Below are 13,104 nucleotides of genomic sequence, written 5' to 3'. Positions count from 1 at the left end.
GCCGATTACTTCCATGCACTGAGCTACTGATGGGCTTGGAATGGAGTGAAGGACACGGCAAGCATTGAGAATCTTTGATAACCTGGACTCCGTCAGGTAAATCTTCATCTCTACAGAATCTATAAGAGTCCCTAGAAAAGGGACCCTTGTGAGTGGTAACAGAGAACTCTTTTCCACGTTCACTTTCCACCCATGCGACCTCAGAAATGCTAGAACTATCTCTGTATGAGACTTTGCGTTTTGAAAACTTGACGCTTGTATCAGAATGTCATCTAGGTACGGAGCCACCGCTATGCCTCGTGGTCTTAGTACCGCCAGAAGTGAGCCCAGAACCTTTGTAAAAATTCTCGGGGCCGTAGCCAACCCGAAGGGAAGAGCTACAAACTGGTAATGCCTGTCTAGAAAGGCAAACCTTAGGTACCGATAATGATCTCTGTGAATCGGTATGTGAAGGTAGGCATCCTTTAAGTCCACTGTGGTCATATATTGACCCTCTTGGATCATGGGTAGGATGGTCCGAATGGTTTCCATCTTGAACGATGGAACCCTTAGGAATTTGTTTAAGATCTTTAAGTCTAAGATTGGTCTGAAGGTTCCCTCTCTTTTGGGAACCACAAACAGATTTGAATAAAACCCTTGCCCCTGTTCCGTTCGCGGAACTGGGTGGATCACTCCCATCACTAAGAGGTCTTGTACATATTGTAGAAATGCCTCTTTCTTTGCTAGGTTTGTTGATAACCTTGACAGATGGAACCTCCCTTGTGGAGGAGAAGATTTGAAATCCAGAAGGTATCCCTGAGATATAATCTCCAACGTCCAGGGATCCTGTACATCTCTTGCCCAAGCCTGGGCGAAGAGAGAAAGTCTGCCCCCCCCTAGATCCGTCTCCGGAAAGGGGGCCCTGTCTTCATGCTGTCTTAGGGGCGGAAGTAGGCTTTCTGGCCTGCTTGCCCTTGTTCCATGACTGGTTGCCTTTCCAACCCTGTCTGTAACGAGCAGTAGGTCCTTCCTGTTTTGGAGCGGAGGAAGTTGATGCTGCTCCTGCCTTGAAATTACGAAAGGCACGAAAATTAGACTGTTTGGCCTTTGATTTGGCCCTGTCCTGAGGAAGGGTGTGGCCCTTACCTCCAGTAATGTCAGCAATAATTTCCTTCAAGCCGGGCCTGAATAAGGTCTGCCCTTTGAAAGGAATGTTCAGTAGTTTAGACTTAGAAGTTACATCTGCTGACCAGGATTTAAGCCATAGCGCTCTGCGCGCCTGTATGGCGAATCTGGAATTCTTAGCCGTAAGTTTGGTTAAATGCACTACGGCATCCGAAACAAACGCATTAGCCAGCTTAAGGGTTCTAAGCTTGCTCAAAGACTCATCCAATGGTGCTGTGCGAATCGCCTCTTCCAGAGACTCAAACCAGAATGCCGCTGCAGCAGTGACAGGCGCAATGCATGCAAGAGGCTGTAATATAAAACCTTGTTGAACAAACATTTTCTTAAGGTAACCCTCTAATTTTTTATCCATTGGATCTGAGAAAGCACAGCTATCCTCCACCGGGATAGTGGTACGCTTGGCTAAAGTAGAAACTGCTCCCTCCACCTTAGGGACCGTCTGCCATAAGTCTCGTGTGGTGGCGTCTATAGGGAACATTTTTCTAAATATCGGAGGAGGGGAAAAAGGCACACTGGGTCTATCCCACTCCTTGCTAATAATCTCTGTAAGCCTCTTTGGTATAGGAAAAACGTCAGTACACACCGGTACCGCATAGTATTTATCCAGCCTACATAATTTCTCTGGGATTGCCACCGTGTCACAATCATTCAGAGCCGCTAACACCTCCCCTAGCAACACGCGGAGGTTCTCAAGCTTAAATTTAAAATTTGAAATTTCTGAATCCGGTCTCCCCGAATCAGAACCGTCACCCACAGAATGAAGCTCTCCGTTCTCGTGTTCTGCAAATTGTGACGCAGTATCAGACATGGCTCTCGTGTCATCAGCGCGCTCTGTCCTTAACCCAGAGCTGTCGCGCTTGCCTCTTAACTCGGGCATATTGTATAATACTTCTTTCATAACATTAGCCATATCATGTAAAGTGATTTGTAAGGGCCTTGATGTACTTGGCGCCTCAATCTCACGCACCTCCCGAGCGGGAGACGAAGGTACTGACACGTGAGGAGAGTTAGACGGCATAACTTCCCCCTCGTTGTCTGGTGATAATTTCTTTATCGGTACAGATTGACTTTTATTCAAAGTAATATCAATACAATTGGTACACATTTCTATTGGGCTCCACATCGGCTTTTAAACATAATGAACAAGCAGATTCCTCTGTATCAGACATGTTTAAACAGACTAGCAATGAAGCTAGCAAGCTTGGAAATTACTTTCAATAAGTTTACAAGCAATATAAAAAACGCTGCAGCGCTTTCTTAAAAACACAGTTGAATAACAAAGAACTAATTCAGTTATAGTCAACAATTCTTTAAATGTATTAATTAGCAGAGGATTGCACCCATTAGCAAAAGGATGATTAACCCCTCAGTACCCAAAAAAACAGATATAAAATTAAGATTTAACGTTTTTATCACAGTCAAACACACTGTCACAGGTCTGCTGTGACTGATTACCTCCCTCAAAAACGAATTTTGAAGACCCCTGAGCTCTCTAGAGACGTTCTGGATCAAGGAGGAAGAAGCAGGAAGACTGTGCTAGAATTTTAACTGCGCAACAAGGCGCTAAAAAAAAAAGGCCCCTCCCACTCATTTACAACAGTGGAAGACCTGATATAACGGTTTCTATGCAGAAATATACGTTAGCCATGTGGAAAAAAAGAGAAAAAAATTCATGCCCAAAAGGATTTATCACCAAAGTACCTCACAAAACGAATAACATGCCAGTAAACGTTTTAAAAACAAACTTCTTTTAATGTCATGCAAAGTTATCACTAAGCCTGCTACCAGTCGCTTCCACTGCAGATAAGGCTTAAGCATTATTTCAGTATTAACAGTATTTTCTCAGTCAAATTCTAGTCCCTAGAAAATAACTCTACTGTGCATACATTTATCAGCCTGATACCAGTCACTACTACTGCATTTAAGGCTGTACTTACATCATACGGGTAACAGCAGTGTTTTCTTAGTCAATTCCATTCCCAGAAAATATTGTACTGCACATACCTCATTTGCGGGGGACCTCGCATGCTATTCCCATGTTCTGAAGTTACCCCACTACTCAGAATGTCAAGAACAGCCAGTGGATCTTAGTTACGCCTGCTAAGATCATAGAAAACGCAGGCAGTTTCTTCTTCCAAATACTGCCTGAGATAGAAAAACAGCACACTCCGGTGCCATTTAAAATAACAAACTTTTGATTGAAGAATAATTAAGTAAAAACTCCTATCCCCTCTCGCGACCTCCTTCTTTGTTGAGACTTGCAAGAGAATGACTGGGTATGACATGTGGGGGGGAGGAGCTATATAGCAGCTCTGCTTGGGTGATCCTCTTGCAACTTCCTGTTGGGAAGGAGAATATATCCCATAAGTAATGGATGACCCGTGGACTGAACACACTTAACAAGAGAAAAGTGGGTTTCATGTCCCTTTAATTGCATCTGAACTGCTTTACATGTTACACAAAACTAAATCCCCCATACTTTTATCTAAGATTATAGGCCTTATTTAATATTAGACGAACAGACAACGCTCCCAGCTAGGGAACCTGTCCATCTTCATCGAGAGATGGCAGTAGATGAACAATTATCCTTGCACACTTTTCCCCCTGTTCTCACACCCAGGGCTGCCAATCACCCGCAACTATTGAGTTTGGTTTGATTTATTTTCTGTCACCTCTGAGGTTCTGGAGAAGTTAAGAAGCAGCCGACATATGACAACTGCTTTTTAACTTGCGTTAAGCAGGCACGAGTGAGTCAGCACCCCAATGGCTCCAAGGAATTTCCGCTGCTTGATAAATGGAGTCCTATGCATCAGTTGGTTATCTGTCAATCACATTTACAGCTCTTGCGTTTATATCAAATTGATAAACCTCACCACCAGGTTCGTTACCTAAATACTAGAAAGAAGTAAAGAAGCAGCTAAATTATGTTTAGCTGAATTGTTCATAATCTTGAAAAACATTCAGTGGAAGCAGATAAACCTTTGACTTTTAAGTTAGATTTGTTTAAACACTATTTGTGCTGTGATTCATAACAAGAAAAAGTTGTGTACAAAAGGACAAATAAGCCCATTTCATCACCATGTCTATGACCTATATAACAAGTATAACAAGCAAAACCCTTGAGATTTTTTTTTATATAAAATGTTTACTTATACATAATGAAACCTTGTAATATATTTTCATTATTTATTTTGCCCCCCTTTCATGTAATGTAGCTATGAAAATAGTGCAATTTCTAATTCTCAGACATTAAAATGCACCCATCTGATTTCTCAAGGCTAACTCTACTACATATTGTCCCTAAGTGGATTTATCAGACAACAACTTGGAAACCATTCACTTTATACTAACTTTGTGGCAGTGGCTAACCTTGTTGTCTGAGGACTAAAGCCAGATTGGCTTCCCCAAATAAGGCAAATAGTAGGCGGAGTTTCACTAATGAAAACTAATACCAATAAAAAGGACCTTTAATTTGTTTTAAAAATATTTAGCTTGGGTGATATATTATTCTATAGCAACACAACAGAAATGTATTGTATTTAAAGGATCTTTACTGTTGCTTTAATTACAAATAAAAGGTTTAGTGAAAAAACTAACACGCATTTTCATGATTTATTTTACTTCCTTTTCCTGTAATTTAACTCTCAAAACTCTAGTTTTTCCACTGCTCCCAGGAGGCTGGGGTACAGATTGCAGACTCTCCAACACATTACACAGGAATTGGTTAAAAATACTTACCAAAATTTAAAAAGACCAGCTTTGCTTGGATAGCAGGACATAACTTTACAAGGAAGGGGATGATTATGTACAGTCCAATTAACCAGACTAGGAACATTCGTAACCGGAACCATAAACCGTAGCGCCTTTAAAATAAAAATAAACACAAACATATCGATCAGTATGTTTTAAAGCATGAACACAAAGATTTATATCAGAATTTTAAACTGTTGTCTGCTGTATCTGCATAACTGTCCACTGTCTGTCAAATTACCAGGGCAAAATTATTGACACGTTGCGACCCCACACAAATTTCAACAATATTGCTGATCAAAAACTAAAGTGATTTTAAGATTAAAAAACAATGACCAAACTTGAAGAAAAAAGGGGATTTGGGAAATATAGATTATTTTATTATTTTTCTGTCTTCCAAAAGGTTTCCAAAAAAATAATCATGATCCGAGAATCATGACTAAGAAGGAAAAAATCTGCTGCCTTTACTCAGTGTACTATAATTTAAGGGACTTAAAGTCAAAATTAAACTTTCATGATTCAGAGTGTGGAATTTTAAGATCCCTTTCAATGTACTTCTATTATAAGATTTACTTTTTTCTGTCTGCATCCTTTGTTGTAAAGCATACCTAGGTATAGGAGCGGCAGTGCACTACTGGGAGCTAACTGTTAAATGCACATATATGCCTCTTGTCGTTGGCTAACCAGATATTTACAGCTATATTATATATAAATGCTGCTCTAGAGTTGACTTCTCTTGATATTCTTTGTTAAAGGGACAGTCTGCATCAGAATTTTTATTGTTTTAAAAGATAGATAATCCCTTTATTACCCATTCCCTAGTTTTGCATAACCAACACAGTTATATTAATATACTTTTTACCTGTGTGATTACCTTGTATCTAAGACTCTGCAAACTGATATATTTCAGTTCTTTTGACAGACTTGCATTTTAGCCAATCAGTGCTGATTTCTAGGTAACTCCACGTGCATGAGCACAGTGTTATCTATATGACACACATGAACTAACACCCTCTAGTGGTGAAAAACTGTCAAAATGCATTCAGATAAGAGGCAGCCTTCAAGGTCTAAGAAATTAGAATATGAACCTCGTAGGTTTAGCTTTTAACTAAGAATACCAAGAGAACAAAGCAAAATTGGTTATAATATTAAATTGGAAAGTTGTTTTAAATGACATTCCCTATCTGAATCATGAAAGTTTATTTTGGACTAGACTGTCCCTCAGCACTAATGGAAGCCTGCTGAACACATCTGGTAAGAAAATGACAAGAGGCATTTATGTGCAGCCACCAATCATCTGCTAGCTCCTAGTAGTGCACTGCTTATTAACCTACCTAGGTATACTCCTTCAACAAATTATATCAAGAGAAGGACGTGAAATTCATAAGAGGTAAACTGAAGAGTATCTTAAAATGTCATGCTCTGTGTGAATCATTAAAGTTTAATTTTGATTTAAAGTGCCGCTACTTATACCATACATAAAATAAGCAGACTGTTAAGAATTTGTAACTTTACACATTAATCTCATGGGCACATAATTTATTTTAATCCTGAAATACACAGATATCAAATATTTATAGGTCAGTATTTAATAAAGCACCTATAATACTAAGATGGTGCACACACACATACAAATAGATTTACATATGAATATTTCTAATTACAAAATATACATTCTTTGGATTACAAGAACTCATTGAAAGATCAGCTGATATACCCCCACTACATTATATATATATATATATATATATACACATACATACATACACATACATACATACACACACACACACACACCTCCAACTTGAATCTATTTTCACCAATCAGAATGCATAGAGCTGTCCATTCCAGTGTTTCCATGCATAAAAAAACATGGGTTGTTGTTGTTTATGTTTTTTTTAAAGGTAGGGCTCAAAATACTAAGTTGTAGTTCATACTTTTCATATTTTAGACTCACTGCTTACACTATTATCTAAATTGTTTTGCTATCTTGGTATTCTTTGTTGAAAAGGATACCTAGGTAGGCTCAGGAGCTGCTGATTGGTTGCTGCACATATATATGCCTCTTGTCATTGGCTAACCCAATGTTTTAGCTAGCTCCCAGTAGTGAATTATTGCACCTTCAACAAAGGATACAAAGGAATTAAGCAAATTTGATAACAGGAGTAAAATGGAAAGCTTTTTTAAAAAATGTTTGCTCTATCTGAATAATGAACGAAAACATGTGGGCTTTATGTTCCTTTCGACTTTCGTCCTTATTCTTAGTTTACTGTAACAAAGTACTTTTTTGTGATGAAATAAAAAAAACACAACAACAAAGATCATGTTTGCAACACAGACTATATGAGATATAATATAGAAGTCAAAGAAGGTTGTCTACACCATACTGGTCAAGTCTTCTGAAACATCTGGTAATAGCGTCCAAAGAATCATCACAGGAAGTAATATATGTGTGTCTGTGTGTATCTATACATACACACACACACGGTTTTGTTTTTTTGTAAAATAAAAGGTGCCGGTACTCATTGATTATTGTTTGATATATTCTGCTCAGTAACTGAGAAAAGCCAAGGGATACAATTATTTATAGTGCTTGGTGTATTTTTCAGCCCCCTCTTGTGAAAACTAAAGTATTTAGATGATGATTACTAATATTACCTATTATGAGTTGAAAGAGGTGGGATATATATATATTGTGGCCGGACTTTTAGCCGACGGACATTTGGCCGAAACACAAGTGGCTGTCAGATAACAGTCCGGCCACAAGATAGATAGATTTGATAGATAGATACATAGATTAGATAGAGAGATATATCAATAGATGCAATAGATACATTTGATAGATATGATAGATAGATAGATTTGATAGATAAATAGATAGATTTGATAGATAGATAATTTCCCAGACAGAGAATTACAAGATGTGCGGTCTGGGACCCATGGTAAGGTTCCCAGAGGCAGTTGCGGCGCCCGAGGCTCTGATTAGAACAGAGCACTCTGGAACGTATCTGCCCTCGGCCGAAATCGGAACATTCTTTAGCTTTCTGTCTGTCGGCCAATAGTCCGTCTGCCAAATGTCTGTCGGCCAAATGTCCGTCTGCATTTTGTCAAAGCACCATATATATATATATATATATATATATATATATATATATATATATATATATATCAGTTTCAATTTATTTATAGTGCTAATATCTTTTTTTCACTAGAATTATTCATCTCTAGAATAGATCAGATTAATTTCCTTTGTGTGCTGCTACAATAGATGTGGCAGAATTTAATCTTCTGCATGAAAAAAATACTGCTGTGCTCTGTGTCAGATCATCTGGGTTGAATCCCTAAGGAACATTTTAAAAAGCATCTCTCTGCTTCTTTAGGGACTACAGCTTGCAACCCACATGGTTAGGATTTATTCCACTGCAAAACAACATACATCATACAAGGGATCTGTATCACAGGGAAAATAAACCATTAGAAAGATTTTATTATGCAATTTATTTATTTTTACTAAGTTGTTGCAACTGGACCTCAGTCTAAGCAGTAGCAACCCTTTTTTTAAATGAATTTATACATGCGTGTTTAGAACATGCTAATATGCTAGAAGGTCATTTTTGGGTGCAACATATTCCCTTAGGGCAGAGGCAGTTTCAAAAATAACAACACAACTTATTGGTCGGATAAGCATTTCTAGAAGGTGTGTACCCTTCAGTGAAAGGAATCTGATTACAGTGTGAACATAAAGCGCCTATTTAAAAAGAGACGTTGTAATCAGTTTCTTTCAATATAAGGTATATTTAAATATGCTAATTATTTTTAAACCACCTATCAGCAACAGCGACCCAGATTTTGAACCAAAAATGGGCCAGCTCCAAAGCTTACATTCCTGCTTTTCTAAATAAAGATACCAAGAGAATGAAGAAAAAATGGTAATAGGAGTACATTAGAAAGTTGATTAAAATTACATGCTCTATCTGAATCATGAAAGAAAATTGGGTTCATATCCCTTTAAGGGCAGCTATAAATGAGTCACTAGAGTTTGCAACCAATGGCTGTGTAGAATATAGCAGCGTTAAGTTTGGAGGCTGCACTTCCATTTTTTAACAGGTATTGGAAAGCCAACAATTTTCAAAAATAAATGACAGAAAAAGGGAAACAAAATAAATAAAGTATATTGCAAGTTTGTTCTTTTGTTCTACATGTAATTACATCATTTATACTACAATTAATGTTTAATACCCCTTTAATTTATAAAAACGAAGAAAAAAGAGCGCCCAAACGCATCTAAGTGCAGACTGTCTGTACAATATTTATTAACACAAAATACGAATATCTCACATAAGGAAATACACTCACAATTTAAAAAATCATAGTACGCGATGTATAAAATCACCCAGTAAATGTCTCCTTTGCTCCGGCTCCAGTGGCGTTGCGCGTGACGTCAGTGTCACGGCTGTGTGTAGCCGAGTTAGCTTCTGACCAATCAAGCGGTAACTTCCGTAGATCCCTTCTCCGCTATTGGTTGGTTGTTATATATCTCCCCCGAATCGTACTGTTAGTGAATAATATCTACACACAGAGCAGCAGCCTAAATTCATGTTTCACGCATTTGCAGCAAAATCTCCCGCCTGCAGGGGGGAGATTTTGCTGCAAATGCGTGAAACATGAATTTAGGCTGCTGCTCTGTGTGTAGATATTATTCACTAACAGTACGATTCGGGGGAGATATATAACAACCAACCAATAGCGGAGAAGGGATCTACGGAAGTTACCGCTTGATTGGTCAGAAGCTAACTCAGCTACACACAGCCGTGACACTGATGTCACGCGCAACGCCACTGGAGCCGGAGCAAAGGAGACATTTACTGGGTGATTTTATACATCGCGTACTATGATTTTTTAAATTGTGAGTGTATTTCCTTATGTGAGATATTCGTATTTTGTGTTAATAAATATTGTACAGACAGTCTGCACTTAGATGCGTTTGGGCGCTCTTTTTTCTTTGTTTTTATAGATTTCTGCATCAAGTTCGTTTGGGACTTTTCTAAAGGAGCTGCCTGTTTTTTAATTTCCTGCAACAAACATGCGGCTAGATTTAGAGTTCGGCGGTAGATGGGCTGTTAACGCCACGCGTGTTTTATGTCTAACGCACGGCATTGTTTGACTCCGGTATTTAGAGTTAATATAAGACCATCTAACGATGCTCCTAACGCGTGTATGTCACACGCGTAATCCTGCCCGCGTTAGACAGTCTCCCATAGAGAACAATGGGAAAGGCAAAAAATAGCTTTTTTCACCTAACACTCGATCTCGCGAGAAATACGCACAGCTCGGTCATATGACGCATACCACATCATGCACAACAATAACACGCCGCAAATGTCACAACATCAATCAATCAACAAAGCACACAAGCATTACACATTCACAAGCGGGGGAAGTTTTAATACTATTTATACGGGGAATACGCATATACTTTAAGATGCGGAAAATCGCACAATAACAACAAGGATTAAAAAATATATACATACACTAAAAAAAAAATCGCATTCAATATCATTATATATTATGAAAAACATACATATACAACACTTCACGAAGAACACACCATCGCAAATTCACATTTAAAAAGAATACTATTGGACAATGTTAGAGAAAACGACCACTATGACATCATCGCATTCTACACATTCCACAAATACCAACTCAAAATGAGCATGCGCAAATTAACACACCTAATACACATTGCAATAATATTAATTGCTAATAAAGCACACCTGAACACTAATTACAATGGAAATTGGGACATCATTAAACATTTACACAGGGTATATAAGCACCACACAAGCAGGGCTTCTTTGACTGTGTTGCTGGTGGGTCTTTGGAGAGTTAAGAATAGAGATTTTGCGATTTTTTGAGAGTGAGTTAGTGTTAGTGTGAGAGAGTCAGTTGGTAGTGTTAGCGTGAGAGAGTCAGTTGGTAGTGTTAGCGTGAGATAGTCAGTTGGTAGTGTTAGCGTGAGAGAGTGAGTGAGTTAGTGGGAGGTAGCGGGAGTGGGAGAGAGTCTGTTAGTGGGAGCGTGAGTGAGTTAGTGGGAGTTATTAGTGATAGTTGTTAGTGTGAGCGTCAGTTAGTGGTAGTTAGTGAGCGTTAGTGGGAGTGTTTGTTATTGAGAATTAGAAGTAGTGTTAGTTAGCGAGCGAGTGATTTATCTGTACACTTAACACATTTACACGCAAACACATTCAATACATACATACACTTATCAATAACACTACATACACTCCATACCCCCTACCCCCTCATACTACACTCCATACCCCATTCCTTGTAGTCCCATTCCCTTTCATCCCATTTACTCTTATCCCATACCCCATACCCATCCCATACCCATCCCCTAGTTACATTTAGTTTACATATCCTCCTTTTAGTCTTATTCTTTTCGTTTATTTAAATACTCCTTACCCTCTTTGTTTTTTTTTACATCCCTCACACTTTAAGCACCTTTTTTGTCTTTTTAGTTCTTTATTTTGACCCCCTTTCATTTCATCACACTCACTTTTTTTTGATTATTTGGGGTTTAGTTTAGGGAGGAGATGGAGGCCAGGCAGGGGACAGGTAGAGGGGGGAGTAGAGGGAGGGGGAGAGGAACAGGGCAGGAAGGGGGGCAGGAAGGGGGGCAGGAAGCGGGGGTGGAAGCGGTGGGTGGACCCAGCCACTTGGTTCAAGATGACCAAGTGGCTGGGCCCAGTGGCGGTCAGAGTAGGGCTTCACAGTCCGGGAAACAGAGGGCATCGTCACAGGGGAAGGCCAAGGCGACTAGGGAGGCGAGGTTTACGATGGAGGAGAAGGAGGCCCTCGTAGAGGCCTATATGGCCAGGTATAGGATGCTGCAGCACCAGAAGACTACCCCGACTGACAGGAGGAGGCTCTGGAACGAGATTCGGAATGCAGTCAATGCAGTGGGTTGCCGGAACAGGGATATGGATTCCATCAAACATCGGTACCGGGACTGTAAACTTGAACTTAAAAAAAAGTTAAGCCTGGAGGCCCGACATGCCGCAGGGACCGGTGGCGGCCCTGCCCTTGAAATGGAGTACTGCAGATGGGAGGAAATGTTGCGGCCCAGCATCTCCGAGGTGGAAGTAGTCGGTATCGGAGGAATCGATACCGGGAACCTGCCACTCTCATCTGACGGTAAGCTCATTTAACAATAATTTCACATACGAATGTATTTCAATGGACACTATACGCAAACATTTACTTTCATGATTGAGGTAGCGAATACAATTTGACAAAACATTCAAATGTACTTATATTACATAATTTGATTCATTCTTGAGATATATTTTAATGAAGAAATAGCCATGCACACGGTGAAACAATCACAGGAGGCAGCTATATTCAGCTAACAATCAGAATCTTATAAACATATTTAGATATGCTTTTCAGCAAAGAATATCCAGAGAATGAAGCTAATTAGATAACAAAAGTACATTCGAAAGTTGATACTAAATGTATGCTTATAAATCATGAAAGATAAAACATTGGGTTTCATGTGTTAAGGATCCGATTAATGCTATTACGCTGTTTACACGCATTCTATTACTTAGCGGTTACATCAGTATCTAGGCTATAGGTTAGGTGTGCATTTAAACAGACTGAAAACAAACGCAAAAACATTCACATTGACCAGATATCACAAACACTGTTTAGAAAAAGCGGAAATCGTATTGATTGTTTGTTAGATTTCAAAGTGGATTAATGATTCTGCATTTGTAATTGTATCGTAAGCTAAGTCATTTAAACCTTTATTTGCAAATATGCTAATATATACATTTCTTTTTTTATTTTTTTTTTAATATACAGAGTCTGGGGACGAGGCAGCACAGCCTCCTGCATCTCCCCGGGATGAGAGTGGTGGTGAGGAATTCCCACTTCGGAGGGAAGAGGCCCCCCGTGACGAACAGCGCACGGGAGATGATCAAGAGGCCCCGGAAGCACAGGAGGATGCCGCTGAAGCCGCGGAACCCGAGGTCCCTCAAAGACCCGCACTCCGCCGTGCACGGGCACCCCGCCGTGCACGGGTTCAACAGGCACAACAAGAAGAAATAGCGGAGGTGCGGGTTCTACTGGAGTACATAGACCAGATGCGTACCTCCCGGATAGAAAACATAGAAGGACGACGCA

At 39.5% G+C, this 13,104-nt stretch overlaps 1 protein-coding gene across 2 annotated transcripts in view; it reads right to left on the bottom strand.

Moving 5' to 3' along the window:
• ABHD12 (abhydrolase domain containing 12, lysophospholipase) overlaps nucleotides 1–13,104 on the bottom strand; it is a 531,420-nt gene that overhangs the window by 231,261 nt on the left and 287,055 nt on the right. For both annotated transcript variants that reach the window (XM_053711964.1, XM_053711963.1), the window contains exon 2: nucleotides 4,903–5,027. In XM_053711964.1, the coding sequence (XP_053567939.1) occupies nucleotides 4,903–5,027 (125 nt within the window). The remainder of the gene's footprint in view (nucleotides 1–4,902; nucleotides 5,028–13,104) is intronic.

This window comes from Bombina bombina, chromosome 4, assembly GCF_027579735.1.
Source record: "Bombina bombina isolate aBomBom1 chromosome 4, aBomBom1.pri, whole genome shotgun sequence".
In the NCBI taxonomy this organism is placed as follows: domain Eukaryota; kingdom Metazoa; phylum Chordata; class Amphibia; order Anura; family Bombinatoridae; genus Bombina; species Bombina bombina.
This window is presented reverse-complemented; position numbering and strand designations above follow the sequence as displayed.